General features: G+C 50.0%; 1 protein-coding gene across 1 annotated transcript in view; it reads right to left on the reverse strand.

The window, feature by feature from the left end:
* Nucleotides 1–21,675, reverse strand: part of LRRC75B (leucine rich repeat containing 75B) — a 31,294-nt gene extending 9,619 nt beyond the window's left edge. The window contains exons 1-3 of the mRNA XM_005288592.4: nt 20,863–21,675; nt 13,837–13,965; nt 6,653–6,765 (exon numbers count right to left, since the gene is read on the reverse strand). Coding sequence (XP_005288649.1) covers nt 6,653–6,765; nt 13,837–13,965; nt 20,863–21,141 — 521 coding nt within the window. The 5' untranslated portion in view covers nt 21,142–21,675. The remainder of the gene's footprint in view (nt 1–6,652; nt 6,766–13,836; nt 13,966–20,862) is intronic.
* Nucleotides 21,676–26,475: the final 4,800 nt, after the last annotated feature.

Here is a 26,475-nt window from a genome sequence, read left to right on the forward strand (position 1 = left end):
CTGTTCCAGCCCCACACCCCTCCTAACCCAGACTGCTTGGTGCTTCTAAATTAACGACGCCTTGAAACCTCTGAAACCAGTCATGAATAACGTGAGAAAATTCCACATCTGTCCAACTGCTCTCTCGGCGGTGCTCTTATCACCCAACATCCCCCGGTACAAACCTCCGGGAGAAAAATAATTTCTTGATCTATTGCTCTTCTTACCAGAACTTTCCATTTAACCACCAACTGAAGCTAGCGTTACGCAATGCCCCTGAATATATTACTCGCACTCAGTGCTAGTGGTAACATAGGCTGTACAAACACGTTGCTATGGAGGGATTTGTACTGGGTTATAGCACGTCCCATTCTTCGGCGGTTGAGCTGAGCTGTCGCGTTGTGGTTCGGTAAGGCCGGGCTTTTCCCTGGTGGTGGAATCTAGTGCCGCAGAATCTAAGCTTTCCGTTAAAAACAGCAGCAACCTTCCAAAGGCTCTAACGCTCATGGTGGCAGAGAGACACCTTCCAAAGGTGACTCCGATGTAAACTGATGCAGTGCTTTCTGGAAGTCGGGGGGAAGTGTGAACCAGACAATAGGTCTGGGAGACGTATGAACAATCCCATGACATTGCTAGGATTTTGCCGCTCTGAAGCCTAATGATGACAATTCAAATGTGAACAGTGGTAACGATTTCACTGCGGATTAAGGCATGGAAGAAAGCAGAGGGACACTCATGTTACAAAGCTCTACACCAGCTGTTGTGAGTTGGAACTCAAACTGATGTCATGGGTGGGGGGTGGACCCTGGAAGAGGACCACCACCCCCAGTGTGACCCCTGATATTCTTCATCTACTAAAAGCATAATAATAATAATTGGAACACTTATTGGGCCTGGATCTGACCTCCCATATACCAGCTATACACCACTGCCATGCCACTGATGGAAGTGGAATTACTCCTGATTTACACCCGCATGAGTGAAAGCAGCATTAAGGCTGTTACCTTGCAGTGAAGCAAACCTGGCTAAACAAGAGATGGGCAGGATCACATGTCATGGCTACTCTCTCAGCTGGGTGAAACGGCACAGGCCCATGTGCTGCTAACCATTCCCTGAGTCGGGCAGGCTGCCACTCGCCGCAGCAAATGTCTATGTCCCACTGGAGTGGGAGGTGGAGACCTTCACCCAGCAGTCTCCATAACTGCTTCACCAAGCACATAACCAAGATGTGACACATGACATGAAGAATGGGCGGGGCATCCCCCATGGTGTCATACAGATATCAGCTGCTGCTGAGAGGCCTTTGGACTGAAGTGAGCACTCCGCTTCTGTGTTTCTCTATTTACTATGCCGCTGGCTGGGGGAGCGCAACAGGTAAAGCCATGGGCCCTGCTCCCGAGTGCTGCTCTGTGCGCAGACCACGCCCACTGACTCAGGGTCAGCTAGCGCATTACAAGCACTGTCCGTTAGCTGACCTCTAGATGACAGAGCAGTGCCATTGCATTTAATTATCTACTTTAGCACCTATGGCTATGCAGGATTTCACAGCAATGCCTTAGAAGAGAAGGCATTTACCCCACAGAGCAGAGCACTGTGTCCATCCATTGTATGGCCCACAGCACGTTGGCTCATGGATAGGGCCTACCAAATTCACGGTCCATTTTGGTCAATTTCACAGTCATAAGATTTTTTAAATTGTAAACGTCATGATTTCAGCAATTTCACTCTGAAATTTCAGGGTGCTGTATTCGTAGGGGTGCTGCCCCAAAAGGAGTTGTGGGGGGTCACTAGGTTATTAGAGGGGGTGGGGGTGGTACTGCTACCCTTACTTCTGTGCTGCTGCCGGCGACAGCGCTGCCTTCAGAGCTGGGCAGCTGGAGAGCGGCAGCTGCTGGCCGGGATCCCAGCTCTGAAGGCGGAGCCGCCGCCAGCAGCAGCACAGAAAGAAGAATGGCCTGGTATGGGATTGCCACCCTGACGTCTGTGCTGCTGCCTGCAGAGCTGGGCCCTTGGTCAGCAGCCGCCACTTTCCGGCCACCCGGCTCTGCAGGCAACAGTAAGGGCTGCATGGCCTGGTATTGCCACCCTTTTGCGCTGCTGCTGGCGGGGCGCTGCCTTCAGAGCTGGGCGCCTGGCCAACAGCCGTCGCTCTTCAGCTGCCCCGACCCGCCCTAAGATAACTGTGACCCCCCTGAAACTCTCTTTTGGGTCAGGACTCCCACTTTGAGAAACACTGGTCTCCCCCGTGAAATCTGTGTAGTACAGGGTAAAGGCACACAAAAGACCAGATTTCACAGTCCGTGACATGTTTTTCATGGCCATGAATTTGGTAGGACCCTACTCATAGCTACAGCTCATATTTGACCAGCTGAGTGTGCTTTATGTCACAACATGGGGCTCCTACGGGAGTCAATGGGAGCTTTGCCTTTGACTTCACTAGGAGCAGGATTTGGTCCTTAAGGAAGATGAAGTCCAGACTGAGAAACGTAAAGCTCCGACGCTCCTTGCATGACAGAGGTACTTTACTAACATAGTGTGTTAGCATAAGTATTTCACTGGGTTTTACAACGGCATGCTTGATAGCCTGGGTAACGTCTCACTGTTCCTGCGAGGTAGAAGTCTGAGCCATACAAAGGAGGATTAAACACTCCCAGCCTTGCTGTACTGAAATGGTCTAAAAAGATACTTCCCCGTTACCTTTGGATTTCCTGGTAGTTCAGTGTGTGATTTACTGGGCAGTTTGGAGTGTTTGAGGACAGGACTGTACCTGGTTCCATTCCGCCCCGTTGGTTTTCTCCTGGAGATGAAAGGCTGGTGCATGGACCCCCTGGAATGTGGCAACCTCCATTTCATTTCCCCTCCCCCCACATAACTATATTTCCATAACAGCCCAAACATAATTAATACCTGGCAGATGCTCCCAGTTCTCTCCATGGCAGGGCTTGTTAATGATCTTCCGGGCCCATCTGACTTGCTGCCAGAAAGCGGAAATCGCATTTCAGAAGAGAACGGGGCGTTCTGCGTCTGCTCCATGACAACCAGCAGCCAAAGAGGGCAGAGGACGGGGAAGGCAAGAGGAGAGCTCATCCCTGATTGTGCTTTCCCTGCCCTGATCTTTCCCAGCTGCCCTGGGATCTGCCTTCGAACTTGATTCAATAGAAGCTGACACTTCCCCCATTTTGTTCAGTGCAGCCATATGGTAGGAAGAAAAACCTTGGGTGGTGTGGACTTGTGAATGGCCTTTGGCTTGGGGTTTTATTTACAGTTTATTTGATATTAATAAGTCTAGTCCCCAAAGAGGGGTCTCTCTTGACCAAGAAAAAACTGTAAGTTTATTTGAAAAAACCAGGTGTTTATTTGAACAGCCCAAGCGGGGAAACTGAGGCAGACTGCCTCTCATGTGACCCTAAGCCATGAGGGGATGCATACAAGGCAACCAGCCTGGTTAAAACTAGTGTAGCCAGCAGGATCCTCCAGGGCCCCTCCCATCAAGGAGAGAAAGTGAAGGTGTGGGACAAGTTGAATGGAAGAAGTCGTTTGTTGGCAGACCAGCAGCAATGGATGCAGGCAGTTCCTCAGCGGGAGCAGAAGGCACAGTGAGCCATGCAGCAGAATTTACACATGGTGGGGCTTGGGGCCCAGATGCCTGGGAGGGCAGGGACCTGGAGTAAGGGTCCACCCAAGTGTTTTAGAGTGGAAAGGCCAGGCACGTTAAGAGGGCCTGCCCCTTGAATATTGAGGTCTGTGGGGAGGGAGAAGCCCTGCAAACTGAGAGGGCGAGTCAAAGAGGAACAGTCTGTGTGTTTGCAGAAGGGTGTTGGCCCTGGCTGCTGGAGGTGAGGGAAACAAGTGAGGAAGTGCTGGCCACAGCGATCCCTACTGTGACTGAGCGGAGGAAGGAAACAAAGCCCCAGTTGGCTGTTGGGGAAACATGACCCAAATGTGGGGTGGTCACAGAATGGCAGAGTTGTGTTCAGGAGAGGGGGCCAACACTGAGGCTGCAGGGAAAGTGGACATTGCAGCCAGGGCAGCACCTCTTACAATGAAACTGCAGGTTCAATAGCAAGGATTTTTAAGGCGTCTGTAAACTCCGGGGTCATGGCCTATGGTTGGAGACTTGTAAATATAGTGCCTATATTTACGAAGGGGGAGGGAGGGAAGTGAGCTAGGAAACTACAGGCCTGTTAGTTTGACCTCAGTTGTATGCAAGGTCCAGGAACAAACTCTGAAAGAGCAAATAGTTAAGGACATAGCGGTAAATAGTAATTGTGATAAAATACAACATGGTTTTACCAAAGGTAGAACGTGCCAAACCAAGCTGATCTTTCTTTGAGAAGATAACTGCATTTCTAGACAAAGGAAACGCAGTAGATCTAATTTACCTGGATTTCTGTAAGGCATTTAATACAGTTCCGCATGGGATATTATTAGTTAAATTAGAGACAATGGGGGATTAATATGAGCCTTGAAAGGTGGGTAAGGAACAGGTTAAAGGGGAGACAACAGTGGGTCATACTGAAAGGTTGAACTGTCAGGTTGGAGGGCGCTTACTAGTGGAGTTCCTCAAGGATCGGTCTTGGGACCAATCTGATTTAAAACTTTCATTAGTGACCTTGATGCACAAAGTGTGTGAGCTAATAAAATGTACGGATGACACAAAATTGAGAGGTATTGCCGATACGGAGGAGGACCAGAACATCATGCATGAAGATTTAGATGACCTTGAAAACTGGAGTAATAGAAATGGGATGAAATGTAATAGTGCAAAGTGTAAGGTCATACATTTAGAGACTAACAACAAGCATTTTTGCTTTAAGCTGGAGACATATCAGTTGGAAACAAGAGGTGAGGAGAAAGGCCGGGGTATTGGTCAGTCACAGGATGTGAGCCGCCAATGTGATGCATTAGCCTTTTTCATGGCTGCAATCCTAGGATGCATCAGGGAAGTGCTATCACCATTATACAAGGCACTGGTGAGACCTCATCTGGAATACTGTGTGTAATTCTGATCTTCCAGTTTGAATTCATCCTTCTTAGACATGGAACAGGTGCAGAGAAGGGCTACTAGAATGATCAGAAGAATGGAGAACCTACCTTATTAGAGGGGATTCAAAGAGCTTGGCTTGTTTATCCTAACCAAACGAAGGCTAAGGGGAGATATGATTGCCCTCTATAAACACATCAGAGGGATAAACACCAAGAAGGGAGAGGAGTTATTTAAGTTAAGGGCCAATGTTGGCACATGAACAAATGGATATAAACTGGTCATAAATATGTTGTTAAGCTTGAAATTAGATGAAGGTTTTTTAACCATCAGAGGAGTCAAGTCTGGTACAGCCTTCCAAGGGGAGATGTGGGGACAAAAAAAAATTTAACTTATTTCAAGACTGAGCTTCATAAGTTCATGTAGTGGGTGGTATGATGAGATTGGCTATAATGGCATATGGCCCATCCATGACTACTATTAGCAAATATCTCCATTGGCTAGAGCTGGCACACTAGATGTGGAGGGCTCTGAGTTGCTACAGAGAATTCTTTCCCAGGTGTCTGGCTGGTGGGGGTCTCCCACAAGCTCCGGGTCTAATTGATCACCATATTTTGGGTCATGAAGGAATTTTCCCCTAGGTCAGGGTGGCAGAGACCTGGGGGGTGGGTGTTGCCCTCCTCTACAGCTGGAGCATGGGTCACTTGCTGGTGTGAACTGGAGTAATGGTGGATTCTCTGTAACTTGAAGTCTTTTCAATCAAGATATGAGGACTTCAGTAACTCAGCTGGAGGTTATGGGTCTATGACAGGAGTGGGTGGGTGAGGTTCTGTGGCTGTGCTGTGCAGGTCGTCAGACTAGATGATTGTGATGGTCCCTTCTGGCCTTAAAGTCTGAGTCTGTGCAATGCAGCGCTGGCAGGAGGGGCTAGAGAAAGTCTGACCTCTCCGGCAGAGAAGCCAACAGAAATTGGCTGCATTGGAAGAAGCCAAGGAGCTGGCCCTGAGGGGAAAAGAGCGAACTTGAAGGAGAGCTAGAGGGTTTGCAGATGGAAAACAGTCCGGCAAGCTGTGAAGACCTCAGTAATTAGGGAAGAAAAGAAGAAAAATTCTCTCAAGCAGAAGTTGCCCTGGGGTGGGCAAGGTTTTCAGTGCAGGGTGGGGTATGTAACAGGGTGGCTTACTCCAGGGCTGGCTTAGCTCCGTGCTCTCTAGCCGATGATTACAGGATGAGCCCCACCTGAAGGGAATTGGAGCAGGAAGTTGCAGTGAGGAGGGAGAGGGACGGAGCTGCGCTGGAAGCTGTAGCAGAGTCTCCAGGCAGGGTGGCCTGGGAGGATGAAGAAAAATCTTGGGTTCTGTGCACTTCTGAATGGACTTTGTTCTGGGGTTTGAAGTGACTGTCAGTGTATTTTGTATTAATAAGCTCCCAGGAGGGGTGTATTTCGCCTAAGGAAAAAAAAATGAAGTGAACTTTATTTGAGTAATCTGGAGGGGAAACTGAGGAAGGCTGCCTGCAGTGTGACCCTAACACCTCCTAGCTATACCTGATTTTCTCTTGGCTCGTGAGGGTGCAGAGGGGGCTGGGCTAGCACACACCATGGCAGTGAACAGAGGCCTCTCCCTGCTGGCTGTGACCGAGCAGATTCCCTCCTAACCTCCCCTTCCCTTTCCCAGCTGAGTTGCTCACCATGCTTGGGACTTCCTGCGGGGCATGCCGTGCCTATGCCACGTGGAGTGAGGGCTCAAGTGGTAAATCAGCTGCCTGCAGATCCTGTCCGCGGACTTCCAGGGGTCGTATTCCTGGAAACAAAGGGACAGCTCAGCCTCCTGCTCCGCGACTCTGGCACATCCTGGAAACACTCCTGGGCCACCAGGAGAACGCGGAACCTTTAGAGAGCCTCCGAGAGGACAGATGGGATGGGGAGGTGAGATAGAGACAGGAACGAGAGAGGGGTAAAAGCAAAGATGGGGCAGTGGACTGGGGCAATAGGAGGTGAGGTAATGGGCAGAGGAAAGGGAGTGGGAAACAGAAGAGTGAAAGGAGGAATGTAAAAGGGGGAAGCAAAGGGAAGGGGAAAGAGCACTAGTGACAGGAACTCCAGAGCTGGGAGTTCGGCTTAGGAAAGGGAACGCCCCCGCCCCACCCTCAAATCTGGAGAGAAGGCTTGTGGCTCCTCCCCTCAGGTCAGGCCTGAGACCACTGTAAACTCTCTCTGCAGTGTCTCAGGGGTGCCTATGGTTCCCTACAGCACGTGGCCTGGGGGAGCAGGGCTGGGAGTCACCCTCTTGTCAGGGGCTTCCTGCCCAGCAGGGATCTGTTTTAACGCTCTGATAGATAGTTCCTGCTCTGGCTGTGGAGTGGGGGTGGGTATTTATATTTTAACCCCTGGGCGTGCTCTGGGATGGGGGGATTGTTGGATTTTGCCCACTTCAGACTGGGAGGGAAACGTAGCAACTTAACTACAGCTCTATACGTGAAGCCTTCTCGTCCCTGGCCATCCATGGAAAATATTTGCGCCTTCAAACACTGCACAGGCTAGAAAATCTGGAATTGAACAGCTCTGGAATCCAGCCAGTTCCCTGCTCCCAGGTCATCCTGCATCACTGGCTTGTCCCACCCCCACTTTAACATTGCACCTGAAAACGTACACAAAGTTCAGGCTAAAGTCTTACTAGGAGACGATAAAATCCCATTCCCCGGTCACATCATTCACTGTAGCCCTCCAAGGGTCTCCATCTCGAACATGCCACAGCATACGCCATTACTCACACCAGAAAAACAGCATATGCTACTGGCTACACAATATAGTTAAAACTATAAATGGGCACACTCAGTCTCCGTTTACGGAACCCCGCAACAGCTTATGATCAACATGTTTCAGGGCAACAAACAGAACTCTGTGTTAACTTATTCTTCCACTCCACCACCCGCTGAGAAAACATACAGAGCTGTGACGTCACGGAATGGGCCGTGGGAATGGAACTCTGCAATCAGCACAATACATCCAACAGCACGTATCCATGGCGGAGCAGAGCAATGGGGGGATGGAAAATGGTTTTTCAACTAAATGGAAACTTTCACCAGAGAAATTCCCTTTTCATTGAAAACTTGGAGGCTTTATAGAAGAGCCAAAAAATTTCCATTTTTGACAACCAAAAATTGAAAAACATTGGTTTTCCTGTTGCCGAAATTGGGGAAACTTTTTTCAGGTTTTGGTTGCCCAAAACCCCCACAATTTTGGTGTTTGGGATTTTCTGTGAAAACATGACAAATTTCAAAGAAAACTGTTTTCCTGACCTGTTCCAGGGAGTATAACTTGGGGCCAGGGTGGGGAAAGGCATTAGCCAAGCTCCCCTGTGGAGACACTTTCAAAATGTAACTCTTTTTGAATGTGTTTTATTCTTTCTTTTTGTATAAGAAGCTGCCCTAGAGCACAGAGTCTCACACTAAGCCCTTTGTGATGGGATGAACCATTCTGAGACTTGAGCAGCGTGTGGAGAGGGATTCTTAGCAAGGGCTTTTCAGAATGAAATCTGTGAAGAATCCCTGCCCAAGACGGTCCATCCTGACAGGCTGAGTGCTCCAGGGAAAGGGATTGCTTATGATCTCTGTGAGTACTGGATACCCATGGTGGAACGCCATGGTGATTAGATTGTAAGGCCCAAATTTGTAACGGCATGTGGATGTTTCTCTGCTCAGTGTCTGCAAGGCACAAATGACGTAGATGGCGAACTCCCCTTTTGAGAAGTGATTCAGGGCTTTGAAAGTCAATGAGACTCAGGCTTCTATGAGACTGAGGCTTGGTCTACACTATCAGTTTATGGTGGGATAACTATGTTCCTCACGGGTGTGGAAAATCCACACCCCTGACCAACCTAGTTATACTTCCCTAGCCTCCCATGTATACAGCACTGTCAACAGGAGGGTTTCTCCTGTCAACATAGCTACTGCCTCTCATGGAGGCGGAGTCCCTCCGCCGATGGGAGCAGCTCTCCCGTTGGCATAGACGGCATCTTCCCTAAATGCTACAGCTGCACCACTGCAGCACTGTAAGCGTAGACAAGCCCTTAGGCGCCTAAGTTACTTAGGCCTTGCCATGCTGAGCAGAGCAACACCTAAATAAATTAAAAATCTGGGCCCAAGCTCCTCAGAGCGAGAATCTTGCCTTATTTTCCTGTCTCTAGAGCAGTGGTTCCCAAACTTGTTCCGCCGCTTGTGCAGGGAAAGCCCCTGGCGGGCCGGGCCGGTTTGTTTACCTGCCACGTCCACAGGTTCGGCCGATCGCGGCTCCCAGTGGCCGCGGTTCGCTGCTCCAGGCCAATGGGGGTGGCGGGAAGTGGCGCAGGCCGAAGGACAAGCGGCGGAACAAGTTTGGGAACCACTGCTCTAGAGAATCAGGCACATCTGGTAGTAACTAAATAATAAATGGCACCCATCAGGCTGGCTGTGCTAGGAGTGACTCAGAACAGGGAGGCTGTTTGCAAAGCACCAGGGTATGAAGACCATAAAGAATTAAACTGGGCCCTGCCCGTGGAAGCTGGAGACAGACTCTGGGGGCCTGATTCTCCATTGCCAGGTAGGTGGTGGAGTTGCTGACATCAAGGCAAAGTGGTTGTAAGATGCTCCCACTGATTAAATAGTGTGTTATCCCCCACTTTGTACAGGTGTGAATGGTGACCAAGGTGCACGACAGTGGAGAATCGATCCCTGTGAGTGTTCCCAGCACACAGGGACTGTGCCATATCCCTGTCCTGGCACAGCCACTCTAGCCCTGTCAAACTCCACCCTCCCAGCTGCGCTCGGCAGGTTTTGTGTTTGTTTTAAATGGGAGGATCACAGCGCTTCGGTTTCTGCAGCATCACTGAGGACCAGATTCTGCCCAGCCCTGGGGCAAGGAGCTACCCCCACCCCTGAACACCTGTGCAGAGGCTGGCAAGCAGTAGCTATCTGAAAAGAGCTGGGGGGCGGGGAGGAGGGCGCATGGCCCTGTTTCTCTCCCCACCCCCTACCTTGGCATTGGCTTGTGGAGGTGCTGTGGTGTGGAGTGGAAAGCATACTGCACCCCTCTCCAAGAGAAGCAGGGCTACCACCCTGGTCTATGAACCGTGGGAATCTGCAGGAGGAATTCTGGGTCCTGCAATGCAACCCCTTTGCAGCCCTCTCTGGTGCCCTGAGTGTGACTGTCTGCATGGGGAATGCAAGGCAGAGGTTTGCAGGATATTTGCAGTAGCTGCCCACACCAGAATTGGGTGAGAGAGAAGAAGGGGCAAGCAGTAGAAGATTTCCACCTCCGCCCACCTGTCTGTCTCCTGCACAGAGGCATCTGTCTGACAGGGCAATTTCCTGCAATATCTTAGGAAGATCTTACTGTATTACATACATTCCTGACCCACAATGATACATAAAAGTAACCTCTCGGGGGGCAGATGTGACAGATGAGAGACATGGGAATTCAAAAGACTGTACTACAAATGTGCCAGACAAATCTGGACTTTTTGGACAATAAGTGGAAAGAGGATTTCTTGGGGAATTCCTAGGGTGAGGTGAATGCAAATTTCTCATTTCAATTATACAAAAACTCAGCCTTTCAAAGCTGTGCCCTGAGGAGAGGGTCCCTGTCTGATGATTACCTTTTACACAAGGCCAAGATCAGCTCAGGCCTTTGTATAAAGAAATGGCTGATCTGTGCAGTGTCTGGTCCGGTGCTGGATTTATGACAGATGAACTTGTAACCAGTTGTGGGGTTTGAAGGACTAAAACCTACCAGAGCCACAGGTTGATTTGAAGTGATTTCTGCTAAACTTTCTAGTGTGTCTTTATTGTTACAATGCTTTTACCTTAAAAATAAAGGTGCTTGCTTGGAAGGAGCTGTATAGTAACTTATAACTTTGGGCAATACATGGGTCATAGCCCTCAGAGAAAAGCAAAGTGCAGGCACTGGCCTATTTGGACAGTCTGGCTTGCTGGGGATGTTGCGGTGTAATCCATGGAGCTTTGCAGCCTTAAAACCCTGACGGGATGGAGTGAGACGTGGGTCTTCACCCAAGATAGATGACAGCTACGAGCTGGAAGTCTAAAGCGCATACTCTGGAAGGACCACAGAGGGGGAATATAGGTGCAGTCGCTCTGAACTGTGACAGTGTCATGGGAACATTGTGGGATTATCAGGGCCCAGTGCTCAGCAGCAGGTATGGCGGGGAAGAGGGTGAACTACTGGCTGGTGGAGGTTACACATTGCATAACAAATGGAATTGATTTGATTTTTACGTGCGTGCGTGTGTGTGTGTGGGGGGGGGGGGGGGGGGGGACGGGACATTCCGCTTGAGTATGGACAGGGAAATTCCAGGATGACTGCCATAGTTTTACGCAGCCAGGCTAAAATTACCTGGATAAAATATTTCCCAATCCCTAAATCACATTATTATTGTGATTTATCGTCGGTCCTTCAAGTACTGCAATCTCAACAACCAGTACTCCTGTCCCATTGCCTCCTGCTGGGAGGGGCTGGAACTGGAGTATCTATGAGCTCCCCATGTTCCTGCAGTGACTTCTGCTCTGGGCCACTGGAAAGAGTCCTGCTGAGTTCCCCACAGCCAGTGGTTTGATGTCATTCCCTACAGTGATTCCCGTTGATACAAGATGGCACCAAAATAACTGAATTTGCTTGCTCGAGTTCTTCTTTGCACATGCTGCGGGATGAATGACGACGGGCAGTGCTGAAAGCGATGTGAGTGCTTAGAGAGGGCCAGGCTGAGACACTGTCAGCAGGTGAGGATTCCCAAATGTCTCTGTCTTGTCTGAAAAACCTTCATGGCTGCCTGGCTTCCCAGCCCTTAGCTGTGCGACTGCAACGCAGCGCGTGTAATTCGGAACTCTATGGGTAAAGCTGTCAATAATTCCGCTAATTTCGTTCTTTATGGCAAGTGCTTGGAGCACCACGCTGCTGGGCACCGTAACTTTGCTAGGAAGCAGCTGAAGCATCCCAGCTCCCTCGGGACAGGGGGCACGTATAATGCCAGCATGTGGCTTTACAGCAAACAGCTGGTCGGGGTGCACTGTGGACACCTGCTCTGCTGCAGCCCTCCCCATAGAATCCCACTCTGACTGGCAGGAGCCCTGCGGTTTAGGATGCCCCTGCTTGCGTCTCTGCAACCCGCTGCTGCGCTGGCTGGGATTGGGACCTACGCCGTCCCATATTATGTTACGTGTTTTCCAAGCTCCTTAGGCCTTTGTGTTTGCCGGCTTTCATTTTATAGCCTAGCGCAGTCTGCTGCAGCCGTTCCTACAGCTTAGACCCTGCCTCCTGATCCTTAGGTGTCCTTGTAACTAGAAACCTGATCTGATTTTAACTGAGACTGGAAAGTGTGCACCGCCTTCCTATGACTTGCCTAATGTCTATAATCCAGAGCTTTGTGCTGCCGGGTACCCATATGGGAAACAGAAAGAAGAGCTCAGCCACCCGCCTTGCTTCTATTTATCCCTTTACGTGCCTGGGGGTCTGATCCTGAGGGGTGCTGAGCCCCATCCCCTCCTCAACTTAGCTCCCATTGACTTCAAGGGCAACTGAGGGTGTGTAGCAGAGTGGAGGGGCATCGATTGCACTCTGTGTGTATCTATCTGCTAAGCAATAGGCCAGCAGAAGAAGGTAGCACCGTCTATCCCCACCTCCCCTGGAAGGCCGTGTGACACCCAGCACCGCTAACTGAGCTGAAGCAGCACCTTGCGCGCACGCTGGACGGGGTTTTCCTTAACAATGTAAGGCCCAACCTTGCGAAGTGCTGCGTGCCCTCCACTCCCACTCAGGTCACAGGGGCAGCCTGGCGCACTGCAGGAACAGGCCCTACTGGCCAGATTTTTAAAGGAGCTCAGCCCACCTACTCGGGGACCGATTTTCAAAGAGCTCTAAACGGCTGGCGCTGGGCTCTTCTGAAGATCTGTCTCCGAGTGTCCTCATGGGAGACGCCGGGGGCGAAGCACTCCTTAAAATCTGGCTCTTTTTCAAATGAGGTTCGCTCCCATTTAAATATCTAGTCCGATATGTGGGTGCTAAGCCCTTGGAAATCTGGCCCTGAGCTCTTTCAATAACCTGGGGTCCCAAGAGCCCACTCCTGCAAAGGAAGCTGGCTGACTTAAACGGGAGTCGTGCACACAGAGGGCTCACAGGGTATCTATCTAGAGGTACCTGCGTTTAGCTAAATGGCTGACTGATTGCATGTGCGCACAGGAACACTGCATCTGCAGAGCCCCAGAGATATTTGGGAGATTGCAGAACTATAGCTGGAGCCCCACACATCTGCCTCTCACCACCCCACCGTACAATACATTGTTCAGTCTGATGTGCCGTCATTTGATTTTTCCTCCTCCTTAAATAAGGAACTCTAGAGTATCCTGCTGGCACTAATGCAGTGGTAGGATAGGCACACAAATCAGAGGGCTTGATCCTCCACTCCGTTATACCAGTTTTACATGGATGTAGCTTATTTGTGTGGCCAGACCATGTTAGTGAATGCATGCCAAGGGCCTGCATGGTAATCACAGGTGGATTTCCTAGATGCACCTGCATTTGTCCACCCATTTGTACACAAACATCCATGCACATTGTGGCCGAGTTTACTATTGCTGTGGGAGGGAATTTCCTGACTTCTCTGCACTTAACACACACACTCTTATATAGAAGTCATTAAAAAAAGCATCATTAATCTATGGGATTATTTATGTGTCACTCCAAGGGAGTAGGTTAGCTGGTTCTAGAGAACTACAGATCCTAAGCCAAACCCAACGGAGATTGGAGTGGCATTGGTCAGTTCAATAATCTCATTCCTGGGGTCAACTTTTTCTCCCAAAGGGATCATTGTATTAGTGGGCTTCACCTTTTTGGGGCACTGCAGATCTCTAGCGAGGTTCATCAGCAGGTCGTGGGAAATGGGGTCCACCAAGTTGAGGAAAGTAGCATTCTTGTAGAGCACTTCACTGAGGCATGTACCTTCCAATCCCAGGTCCTAGGAGAGAACACAGGCAGTTAGACTCCATTCTTCAGGGCCCACTTACAGTTGCTACGTTTTAAAAAAAACATAGCGTGAAAGCCATAAAACAACCATGCTAGGGCCCAAGAAAAACAGATTGAGTAATGGAGGAAGCTGCCTAACAATGATGGAGCAGAAATATATTGGATACAGGCACTATTGTGATGGGGGCGCTTTAAGTATCTGGATGAATGGCTGGATAAAACAGATTGAATGGACAGAGCTGGGTTGGTCTAGATCAGGGGTTCTCAAACTGGGGGTTGCGACTCCTTGGGGGTCACGAGGTTATTCCAAGGGGGGGATCGTGAGCTGTCAGCCTCCACCCGAAACCCCGCTTTGCCTCCAGCATTTATAATGATGTTAATATATATAAAAAGTGTTTTTAATTTATAAGGGGGGGTCAAACTCAGAGGCTCGCTCTGTGAAAGGGGTCACCACTACAAAAGTTTGAGACCCACTGGTCTAGACTGGAGATTGTCTGTCTATCGTAGGAGGGGTAGAAAAGGTTTCACTCTATTAGCCAAGGAAAGGTGAGTCACTCCATTCCCTGCGGGAGCCCACAGAAGCAGAGGCTATAGGCAAGCTCCCAGCTACTCCAGCTCTGCCCTGTCCCAGCAAGAGTCCCCGTAGGAATGGGGCAGGAGCACCGGCACTGAGAGAGCTGACCGCTAGTTCAGACGCAGCCTTTTCTGGGGGAGTGAGTGTCTATGAGTCAGAGGCTGGACAGGGCTACCTAAGCAGCACCAGTGGGATCCTTAAAACTGTAGTGATGAATCTATTTGTAGTTTTGTCCCCTAGAGCTCTCGCAGTATCAACGGGGAAGCAGCAGCCTGCTTCTCTCCTCTCAGCATCCCTGGCACAAGCCCTGGTCGGGACGATGGTCCCGAAGCTCACCTGCGGGCTCAGGGTATCCTGTGACTTACGCTAACCAGGAACATCAGGAGAGCCTGGGAGACTGTTTGCAAACGAAAAGTCTCCTGGGTGGTGGTGGGGGTGACAGGATGAATCATGTGACGATCCACAGGACCAAGCTTTGGGAGGCTTTTCTATGCTAGGAGGGAAGGCGGAAGCCCCCATGGGAACCAAGGGAAACTCGGTATGGCAAAGGTAAATAGAGATGTCATGAGGCACCGGGAAGGATGAGAAACTGAGGAGAAGAGAGGAAATTGGGCCAGGAAACAGAGGCACTCAGCAGAACATGCTCTGAGGAGGATGAAGGCAGGAGTGGCAGGGAGCTGACAGGGAAGGGGGAGGAATGAGAGAAGTCCCATGGGGGAGGGACTTGGTTCCATCGACATGGAGGATTCAGATGAAGGAATAAACAAGACATCTGCTCAATCTGAGCATTGCTGCCAGGAGACATGAGCAAGCAAATGGGTGTCCCATGTGCTCTCGTTACTTTGCTGAGTCTGTGCTTAATACAGCGCAGGGTGAAATCAGCAGCCCTGAAGGAAGGAGCTGTGTGCACGCACGTCCCCAGGGGGACAGAGCCATGAGAGAACTGGTGTATCTTGACCCTAGACAGCAGCAAGAGAAAAAGCAACACCCCTCCCTCACTCCCTCTCCCCAAGCAGAGAGCAAGATACAGAAGAGTCACTGGCTCCAAATCCAATGAAGAAAGGAAGTCGAGATCACGTGCACTAGAGACGCAGTTGAGTGCATGTTAGCTCATCTTCTGTGCATCGATGATTCATACAGGAGTAGGATATCCCCAAGCAAACTGAGCAATATAATTTATGGGTCAACAACATAAGAATAAGCTGCCACACAGGGCTATTGATACGGACACCTAGGCATGGGCTAGGAACGCATCAGAGCATCATGCCAGCACCTGGCTTGACCATAACACTTAGGGGAAGTTGGCACAGGCTCTGTAGTCCTATTCTCACCCTCCTAAATACAGTGTGAAGTACAAAGCTGTGGGAGGGGGGGCATGGCTGGAAACACTCCAGCCGTAATAAACACGCAGGTTCAGCAGCACCCTTTGGAGCTATCCAGTTAAAGAGGAATCTGCATTCCTGGGGAGAGGCTTGGAAATAACGTAGCTGTAAATAGTCCCTTCAGATTGAGAACCGCTGGTGTAGACTGTCAAACTGTAAGTCGGGACCCCATTAATGGGGTCGCCAGGGCTGGCTTAGACCTGCTGGGGCTTGGGGCTGAAGCCCGAGCCCCACTGCCCAGGGCCAAAGCCGACGCCCAAGGGCTTCAGCCCTGGGTGGTGGGGCTTAGGGCTTTGGCTTTGATCCATACCCTGCGCAGGGAAGTGGAGCTCGGGCTTTGGCTCCCCCACCCAGAGCAGTGGGAATCGGGCGGACTCAGGCTTCGGTCCCCCTCCTGGGGTCGTGTAGTAATTTTTGTTGTCAGAAGGGGGTCGCGAGAACCTCTGGTCTATACGTTTTCAGCCAAGAAGCACTTGTTAGTCGATCCTCACCCCTTGCCCCCCGAATATATTGTTTTAAAGAGTTTGGTTTGTGACTAGCAGACAGGACAGACCTATGGTTTTGACCCATTTACATTTTTATGTTCTATTAACTTAATTATAGTGGGCCTGATCCTTGGCTGGTGTCAATCCGTGTAGCTCACCTGGGCCCGATCCTCTGCTGGTGTAGACTGGTGCAGCTCCCCGACATCAATGGAGCCATGCGCATTGACCCCCGCAGAGGAGCTGGCTCCTGGTTTTTAAAATGGCAGCTTGCAGTGGCTAATGGAGCTGTCCCAGTGCTGACACCCAAAGCCCTGCTTGGCCTGTGTCGTGGTAATGGAATACTGCCCACCCCCCTTTGCACGTACTGGCCCTGAAAGTATAAAATTACAAAACTGCCAGGTAAACATCCAGGGCTAGAGCATGGCTGTCAGAAGCCTGGACTGGAGGCAGGAAGGGCTGGGCACACTGCAGCAGCAGGAGGAGAAATAATTACCCATGAGGCTCTGGGGGGGGAAGGCATCTGCTCCCTCTGCCCTGGCTCATCTCTGCTGCTCAGTGCCCGTGAGGGGGAGGTCACAGCCACCCCTTGCCCTGTCCCCTTTGAGATGACCAGCTCCAGCACCCCTGCTAGGCTCCTTGAGCCGCCCCATCTCCTTGCAGCCCAGCACAGGGACAGTTTTTGTAGTTCCAATGTAGGGTCTGAAATGAAGTTGAACCCCGTAATAGTGGACAAGTGAATCTCACTCCCTCCAAACAGCCGCCAGACCCCCACCTGTGCCCATCGCTCTGTGGCTCTTGCGTGCCTGTTGTTGTTAATGTAAGCCCGTCTGTATAATGTGGGATGTCCCGTGACAGACTGGAGCTGAGGGTTGTAATATACAAGGTAAGGAAGGTGGAAGCCGATGCTTCCATGTGCCACACCCGTTCAGGGCAGGAAGAGAGGAATGGTTGGAAGGGCAAAGCAGAAACTAAACGGCTAACAGGCTCATGAGACTCTCTTCAGTTAATTGCTGGCCAGGCAATTGTTTTGCCACCAATGCTATTGACCAAGCTAGGACAGCAATAATGCTATTTCTGTCCCACGGCCCTGTCAACGGTTAGCCACGGAACGGCACAATAACAATTCTACTAAATGAAATTACAAAGCACACCGGGCAGTAGGTAGTCGTTGGTATAAATGTTGGCTGGATTCTCTCCACTTGACTCAGCCATGATAATTACTATGTCCAATTTCTGTGTGTCCATCCACACAGCATGGGTATGTGAGAATGAACCTATATCCTTTACGGTAGGTTATTGCCCTAAGACACAAACAACTGGCAATCCTGAGACAGGGACCAGGGGAAAAAGTGAGGTAAAGGGAAATGTTAGTTAGTAACCGGCTCTTCTCAGATGAATTGCAGAAGTGGGAAGGATGGGGGGCACGTGGCTTAGCATAGAGTTGCCAACACTGTACCTCAAAAATAAGGGACTGTATTCTTAGCACCCCCGCCCCACCCCTCCTCCCAATATTATTATTTATTTATTAATACTAAGCAGTGTTCACCTACGTTTGCCAGAGTATTTCTTGCTGCTGCTTGCAGCACTCAGCAACTCCTGATCTTGTTAGAGATGAAGAAATAAGGGATGTCCCTTCTAATAAGGGACTATTGGCAGCCCTATAGCTGGACCCAAAAGAAACTGTCAGGCCATGTGCAAAGGAAGGTTTCAAAATGACCTTCTACTCCAGATGGCCCGATGACTCAACATGAAAATCCCAGCTGCCCTCTAATAACCCTTCTGGAGACTTCAAGATCTGAGAGGGGTTTAAATGTTTGTCTGGGTAAAAGATTCTGAGCACCATAGGAAATGACACTCTGTAATTCCAGCCTCTGGCAAAGCCTACAAAAGTCCCTTCTTGTCACATCACCGCATTTCAGAAGCAAGTTGCAGCCTATTTCCCCCCCGCCCCCGCAAGCTTCTTGGAATAATGATGTCTCTCATGCCCTCTTAGACCTCTGTCTGCATGAAGCGCCCCTTCCCCCCACCCCACAGGATTTCTGTAGAACACATCCTCAAAATGATTTAAAGTAAAGGAACAGAAATATTGTATTTATGCCAACACAAAGACAAATGTATTGAGCCCGTATGTTAAGGAGGTAGGCGGTAGTGTAAATTCTACGGCAAGGGGACACACTGAAATTAAGAAGCTACGTTAGGTCCCAATTCTGCAAATTCTTGCTTGTGAAAGTGCTATTTACTCATGTGAGTAATCCCTCGAGTAAGGTTACTCATGTGAGCAAATGTTGTAGAATGAAAAAAAATACTCTTTACACAATGAATCTATGGAACTCTCTGCTACAGGATAATTATTATATTGTAGTGCATAGAAGCCCTAAACGCATTAGTCTAGGTGCTGCACAAATATGACAGGTGGCCCCCGCCCTAAGAGTTTACACTTTAAGTAAGTTTACTAATCAGCCTTATGTTGCACGTTTCAAATGAGGATTAGACAATTATCTGAACAAGAATGACACCTACTAGGATAAGAAATTGTAAGGGCTGGCTTTCAGTCCTCAGAAGCTGTCCACCCATTGGGGTCAGGGAGAAGTGTCCCTCTAAGGTACAGAATACAAACTTAGGTGCAGGGGGCGGCCCTTGTGCCTGCATTGATCCTGTCTGTCTGTGACAGGACACCAGAGTGGATGGACCTGTTCCAGGACAGTAATAATTGTGTCCTTATATCAATTTGGCACAGCATTGTCTGTATATTCCCTTTTATTTCCTGAATGGAGACAGACAAGAACAAGTTTGCCTGTGATCCACTGACCCGCTTACCTCTCCTTCCCTGACTAGGTTATCCTCAAACAGACATTCAGTATCCGGGGTAGTCAATAGGCAGACCATGGGCCAAATCCGGACCACCAGATGGTTTTGGATGGACCCTGAAATCTTTACTTACTATTATCATTATCTTTGGTTTTGTATTTTCTCTGGAGTCTGGACCTTGACTTTACCTTGATCGTTTGGACCTTGACCCCCCAAAAAATAGACTACTCCAATCCAGAGCCTGCACCCAGACTCCTCGGTAGCCCATTCTGATAGAATCAACAGGCAGGATTAATTTATGGAAGGGGGCTGACTCTCTTGTTAGACTCTGGCATAAAATGGCCTTGATTAGTAGGTAGCTTTCCAAGGTCCTTGCCTGGAGGAGTTTGGGTCATGGATTTTTGGCTCTAAAATCCCTAACTGCACAGATTCAGTTGTGTCCCGAGTGGTTACGGTCATTTAACTCCCACTCACCCCCTCTTTCTAAGGGATCTAGTTAAACTCGCCTCCTCCCCCACACCGAGGCTTGGTAAGATGCTAGTGACAGATGCATGTCTCGATGTCTAGCCTTCAGCGCTCCCGGGCCTCTAGCCATCCTTCGTGCCACTGGTGATGTACGGAACAAAGAGGCTGCCTCCCTCTCCCCACGTCCACACCCAAAGTGGGATTGCTGACCCAGCATCAGCACGCCCTGCTAAAGCAGCACAAAGAGCCCAGCCCCTCACACACCCCCTTCCACTGAGCAATCACTGGAGGGCTGTGCACAAATCACCCCAGACAGGGGCAAATCCGACCCCGCCTTGTAGCACCGTGGGGAGAGTGTTTGGGGTCGAACACAGCAATGGGAAAAGCGGAAAGGGTTCTGCTCCAAATCAGGAGCGTCCCTCTGTGAATAAGGGCCGCGACAGGCGCCGTTCACGGAGGCAGCTCTTGAACTCATCGCAAAACGGACCATGTGAAAAATTCATTTCAAAATGAGGAAAAATCCGAACCCCTCCCCCCTCCTCATCTCCTATTCCTCTCACTGACAGGACCAACGGTTATTGTCTTGCCATAGCCCCAGTTACGCCCAGTTCATAACAGCCCTTCCCAAGATTAACCCCTTCCCTGCTCTGTCATGTTGGGGTGGAATTGCTTTGTTTTTTAGCATCCCTTTCTTTGTTTTTTCATGCACCCGCCTGCACTGACACATGGCTTTTTCAGCACAATGTTTTTTTTTCCTCCAAGCACTTCTTAACTGGCCTTGCTTACTTTCAAAATGGGTCTATTAGTTGCATGCATTTTCCACTGCTTTTTTTTTTTTACTGCTTAATTTTGCTTACACTTTCTGTGTGACTTCTTTGCTAGTTTGCACTGCTTCGTTTTTGAGTGCTTTATTTATTTATTGCATTGGTGTATAGCTTTTTCAGCATTTTCCCCTGCATTTTTCCCGCATTGCTTTCTTGCTAGTTAGCATTGTTGTATTTTAGCACCCCTTGTCTGCATTGCTTTGTTCAGCATTTTGCATGCACTTTTTTACACTTTAGTCTTTGCGTGCACTTCTCTTGGCATTGCTTGCTGGGTGGTTTGTTTTTTTTTTAAATAACTATTTATTTTCCATGCACTGTTTTTCCCCCCCGTTGCACTATTCAGTCATTTACCTTTCTGAGCAATCTGAGAATGCGGACCGCGTGCTCTCTCTTGTGTTCCCGGATGGTCGCCTGGATCTCTCGGATCCATCCCACCCTCCTCACGTAGGGCGCCGGGTGGTTTTTCCTGGACAGCTTCTCGGAGTTCAGGATCAGGGAAGCGAATTGAAAGTCCCCTCGGTTAGTCTCCACCCTCCTGTGCGGCTCCTTCCTAGCTAACCTGGGGCACGAGACTTCTCCAGAGGCGCTCTCCTCCTCCAGGCTGCTTTGTCTGCTCAGCCTGGACCCCATGATGGAGCCCCTCGCTTGTACCCCCTGCAGCGGGGAGGAGGTGGCTCGGCGCGGGGCTTAGCGAGGGGAACCAAACGCTTGGGCAGCAAGAGCGTGAAACTGACCCTCTTGTCAATGCCAGCGCCTCCGGTTCGCTTTGAACCGGGGGGGGCTCTCAAGCCACCAACATCAGAGCAGCAGAAACAACATCTGAGGTGCATTCATCCCAGCTTGGGGATGGGGGGGAGGGGAGAGCAGGCACATGATTTCTCCCCCCCCCCCCATCAGCCGCCCCCCTAAATAAATAAATAACTGTTTCCCGAGCAATGCTGCTCTCCCTCCCAAAGGGGTGGGGTGGGACGAGGGGGCTGGTGCTGCTGGTTGACGAAGGAGGCGCTTCGCCTTCGGTTTGTGCGTCTCTGGCTTTCTGCAGCCAATAGAGGCTGGGTAGGTGTGTGTGTGTGTGTGTGTGTGTGTCCGAGATCCCTCTGGAAAAGCGGTCTTGCCGCCCCCTTCCCCTTCTCCGCCCGCCCCTTGCCAAGCATCGCCGTGTCTAGTTCGGTTTCTGCAAGGCGCATGTGAATTTCCTACGCGAGACACAGCGGCGTCTTTCCTCTGCCCAGTGCGCCACCAACGTGCGCCCCGCTGCGATTTTGAAACGAAGGGAGAGACCCTGGTACCGTCTTGTATGTGGCGTCTGCCCAGGCGGCTAGGAGCATGTGTGTGTTTGTCTGCAAGCCCCGTGGGTGGGTAGCGCATACACAGACCGTGGGTAGTAATCAGAGGTTGCAGCAGCAGCATCCATTTGGTCTGGCTTTTTATGCATTCAAGCGTGGTACAGACAGTCTTGTGAGTCTAGACCCTTTTAAGCTGCTGCTGGCACTTGGTTGCCCAGAGGGGACATCCCAAGAATGGCTGATTTGTCCTGGCTGCCTTTCACTCTAGAGTATAATTTTCCCTTTCTTAACACATAGCATAGGGCACCCACCAGAAACTCGAGCCCAGACCTTCCGAGTGCCTTGTCAGCCTGGGGAGGGGGATGCTATTTTGCAGCGTTTGGATCACCGGGTGTTTATTTTGTTGTCTGCAACTCAGAGGGGAATTCATTTGCCACTTATAAAAATGATGAACCCAACCTCTAGGTTAAAAACAAACACGTGAGCTGATCCCAATTTAATAGCCCTTTTCTGGTTCTTTTATCTGTCTGTCTGAACCTGCATAAGATTACCAAAATCTGTCACAAGTGGGAATGTTATATAATACACGTCATGGGTGAGATCAGGTATGCCCGTCCCTACAGCTGTGGGCAGTATTTTCCATCCGTTCAGCTGTTCGAACCAGTGACAGGATTTTTATAAATGCAGACTAGGGGTGAGAATTGTCCTAGTAACAATGGTTTGTAATGGATGCTAGGATTCCGGCATGTTTCCTTGACTGTTGTGGGCAGAGATTTTTTTCTTCCGTAGCCATGTCATACTGTAGACATACTGTCATACATGTCCACCCCTCGCCCTAGGCACTGTACATCAAGTGTACTAAGTTTCTTCTCAGACAAAATCCTCTTTAGCCATAGTGCATGAGGAAAGACTGCTAGAACCCCATTAGCAATAGCAGTGTGGCTAGCAAAATTCTGATCCCAACACTGAGAGAGCCTCCGTCTGACCTTCCAAGAGCTATTGGAACTTCTCCTTGAGCTGTCTCCTCTGTGGCATGACTTAGGCAGGGAGTATGTGGGAGTGGATAAGAATGTGCCTGGCTCGGATCTGCTGTGTCTGGACTCACTGCCCTGATCCGATGAATGTGCATAAATATATTTACAAGGCTGGGGATTCACTTATTGCCTTATACGTGTGTGCACACGTTGTGTGGGGCTAGTCTCATGCATCTTCTTGCTCCCATTCAAGTACATAAAAGGTTGTTACAAGGAGGAGGGAGAAAAATTGGTCTCCTTAACCTCTGAAGATAGGACAAGAAGCAATGGGCTTAAATGGCAACAAGGGTGGTTTAGGTTGGACATTAGGAAAAACTTCCTAACTGTCGGGGTGGGTAAGCACTGGAATCAATTGTCTAGGGATGTTGTGCAATCTGTCATTGGAGATTAAGAGCAGGTTAGACAAACACCTGTCAGGGATGGTCTAGATAATATTTATTCCTGCCTTGAGTGCAGGGGACTGGACTAGATGACCACTTGAAGTCCCTTCAAGTCCTACGCTTCTTACAAAGGGGCCTCCAGAATGGAAAGCTTAGATAACCCTGGCCTTAGAAACCTCCTTCCCTACTGCAAAGAGAGTCTCCTGGGGGGAAGTGACAGACTGGCTGACCTGGAAGCTGAAGGCCTATCCACAAAGCAAGAATGGTAGCACTGGCTTCCCCATCCTGGCCTAACATAGCCACCTCTATGGGCAAGAAGGGAGTTCAGTATCCAGGCCCAGTCAGACCTTGGCTTCTCCGCTGAGACACTGACCAGCTGTCTTAGAATATAATTGTTAGTTTGCAACAAACCATGGCATTTGTAGGGTAGGTTCATCCCTGGGTGAAGGGGCAATGTCTATTGGAGCAGCCGCACATAAGAGCGATCGCCCCAGGGAGATAGGGCAGTCTCACCACACATCAGTACAGGGCAGCTGCAACGCCATCTTGGGCTCCATAGAACTCCTGGTCAAGACTGCCTCAGCGGCACTAACCAGCACGTCACTCAGCTGCCCTCCCCTCCCACACCTTCCGGCCCCATCTACTTTCTGGGCTGTTCTGGCCAGCTCCAGGCCCCTGCATGAGGGGGCTGCTAGTGTCTTGCATCACTGTGACCCCTTCCAGGTTCACTTTCCGTCACCAGAGGCCTCAGCCAGCCTGGGGTCTGGAGGCAGAAGCGAGTCCGAGCTGAAATGTGCACCGGGAAATAGATCCACTCTGTCACAATATATCTAGGGCTTTGGTTATGCTAGGCCAAATCCGAAGGCCCTTCCTCAGCTTCTACTCAACCCTTACCCCACTAGGACTTTTGCCTGACTGCTGCTGCAGGAGCTCAATCTCTGAAATCAATGAAGTCCCCAGGTGCAGCTCAGTGAGTCCTAACTCAGGCAACCTCCATTTGGAGCGAGTAAATTCTGAGTAAGGATTTCAGGGTTTAGTCTGATGACTTTGAAAAAAACATTGGGTCCAAAACAAAATCGATGGTGGGTCCCCTGGGCTCTGGTTGTGTCTCCAAGGCGTGCGCATTGCCAGCAGTCAGTGGGGAGAGCAGAAAATACTGACAGTAAATGGGAAAGGTCCTAAACTGAGACCGGTGGGTCAGCCTCACCCTGCCTCTCAGAGGCTGGATGGGGCATTTCAATTCCATGCCCTGTCCACTGTGCCTCATTAAAAGGCACCACAATGGCAGCATTTGTAACTGAGGAATCCGTCGAGTGTTTTTTGTGACTCACTTTCATGCCTTCTCTCCGGGACCCAGGGAATAGGGACCTAGTCTCCAGTTTACACATGCTCCAGGATGCAATCAGTGTGCATTGCTCCAGGGGGGCAGGAGAACGGAAGAGAATTAGTTACTAAAAGGACGGTACCATTACCAGGATTCATCTTCTGTGTGTTCAGCTTGAAAATATCCCACCAGAGAGCAAATCCTCTTAACAAACAGGGGTGTTGTCTGCAGAATGTACTGTCTGTGTGCTTTAAAGTAGGAAATGTAACAGTAGGAATAAAAGGCGCTAATTAGAAACACAGCAAGGCTGGACCACATTTGAGAGAGGGAGTATGGGTGGCTACTGGCTCATTTTGGACTAGGAAGGGCAAACCCTGCTCCCTCGCTCCGTGCGTGTGCAAAAGGCCATCTGGCAGTGGAGCGGGTGTATTTCTGCACCCACAGCGGAAACAAGGAGCAGAGCCCCATTAGGGTTCCCTGCACACTGCTGTACTGGGAGGAGAGGGGGGCTGAAAGGAGCAGACCAGGGGAAGGATTAAATGGATCCTTCCTGTCCCAAAGGCTGAGGAGGTTCTCGACCCCAGGGTTCCAATCCCCAGGGGCGTCATGACCAGATCCAGGGGGTTTCCAGGATAGATGGGAGGGAGATCGCAAACCAGTGCAGGGAAGACAGTTCCCTAAGCTTTTTGCTGTGCTGGGGAGAGGAGTTTGGCCCTTATTGTTATGAATGGGACTGACTCGGTCGAGGGATCTTGCTGGCTTATGTGCCAGCATGGATGGAAACATGGGCAACTCTCAGGAATTTATTGTGAGTCTCGCAACATTTGGTGTTTATCTTAAAGTCCCAGCTCCTGGAGCTAACTGATTAGGGGAGACTCTCAGGTTTCTCCCCTCGCCTTTTTTTTTTTTTTTTTTAAAGGGAAGGGATGTTTCTAGCCCTCAGGATTTCAGAGAAAAGCTTGTAAATGCCACCCTCCCATGAAGCCTACAGGCTCAGAAACCGGAAGGCAAAGAAAGAGAACCCAACATTTAGTATTTGTCCTAAAAACAAGGGGTTTTTCCTAATTTCATTCATTTCAGTGCCCGTCACATGATTTTTGAACCCTTGGGGTTGGCAATACTGGAAAACCAGCCTGTATGTCCTGCACGTGCTAGCATGAGTCAATATGCATGAACGCCAGAGACCCCAGAAACCAGCACTCTGCACTGTATTGTGGGAGGTGCTATACACAAGCATAGGGTGACCAGACAGCAAGTGTGAAAAATCGGGACCGGGGGGGGGGGGTGGTAATAGGAGCCTATATAAGAAAAAGACCCAAAAATCGGGACTGTCTCTATAAAATCAGGACATCTGGTCACCCTACCAAGTGTCTCAAGCAGGGAGGTAGGTGTCACTCTGTCTTGGCTCTCTCTAACCAGGAGATGCCGACGGACATTCCAGGGTGGGAGTGAAGGATCCGAAGCTGTCGTCCCTGCGCTTCTCCCCTGATCTGGCAGTGGCCACTCGGCACATACCCCCATACAGATTATTTGCCCTTCTAGCAGGGATGACCTGTGTGGGATGAGGCAAAAAAGGTGCAGGAACTTGTATTTGGGTGCATATTAACGGTGCTTTTGCAGCACTACGGCCACTTTGGGGCAGCTGGGTCGAATTAGAATTTGCCCCTAAAAGTCCCCCTTAATGTGAGATAGCAGTTCTAGAACAAAGAGGAATGCTGTTGATAGGGGCCGTTGTTTTGTTCTGTTTGCACAGCACCTCCACCCAGGAGTCCTGGGCCAGGACAGGGCTCTTAAGTGCTACAGATACACATAAGAAATGCTACTGGTAATAGACCCAACTTCACCAATGCAAACACATCTCCTTATTCACAGCCGGGGGAAGGGTTATGATTCCAGTTCAGCCAGTCCCGGCTCCTAGTGCCAGCCTCGCACCCGTTGGC

Source organism: Chrysemys picta, chromosome 15 (genome assembly GCF_011386835.1).
Source record: "Chrysemys picta bellii isolate R12L10 chromosome 15, ASM1138683v2, whole genome shotgun sequence".
In the NCBI taxonomy this organism is placed as follows: domain Eukaryota; kingdom Metazoa; phylum Chordata; order Testudines; family Emydidae; genus Chrysemys; species Chrysemys picta.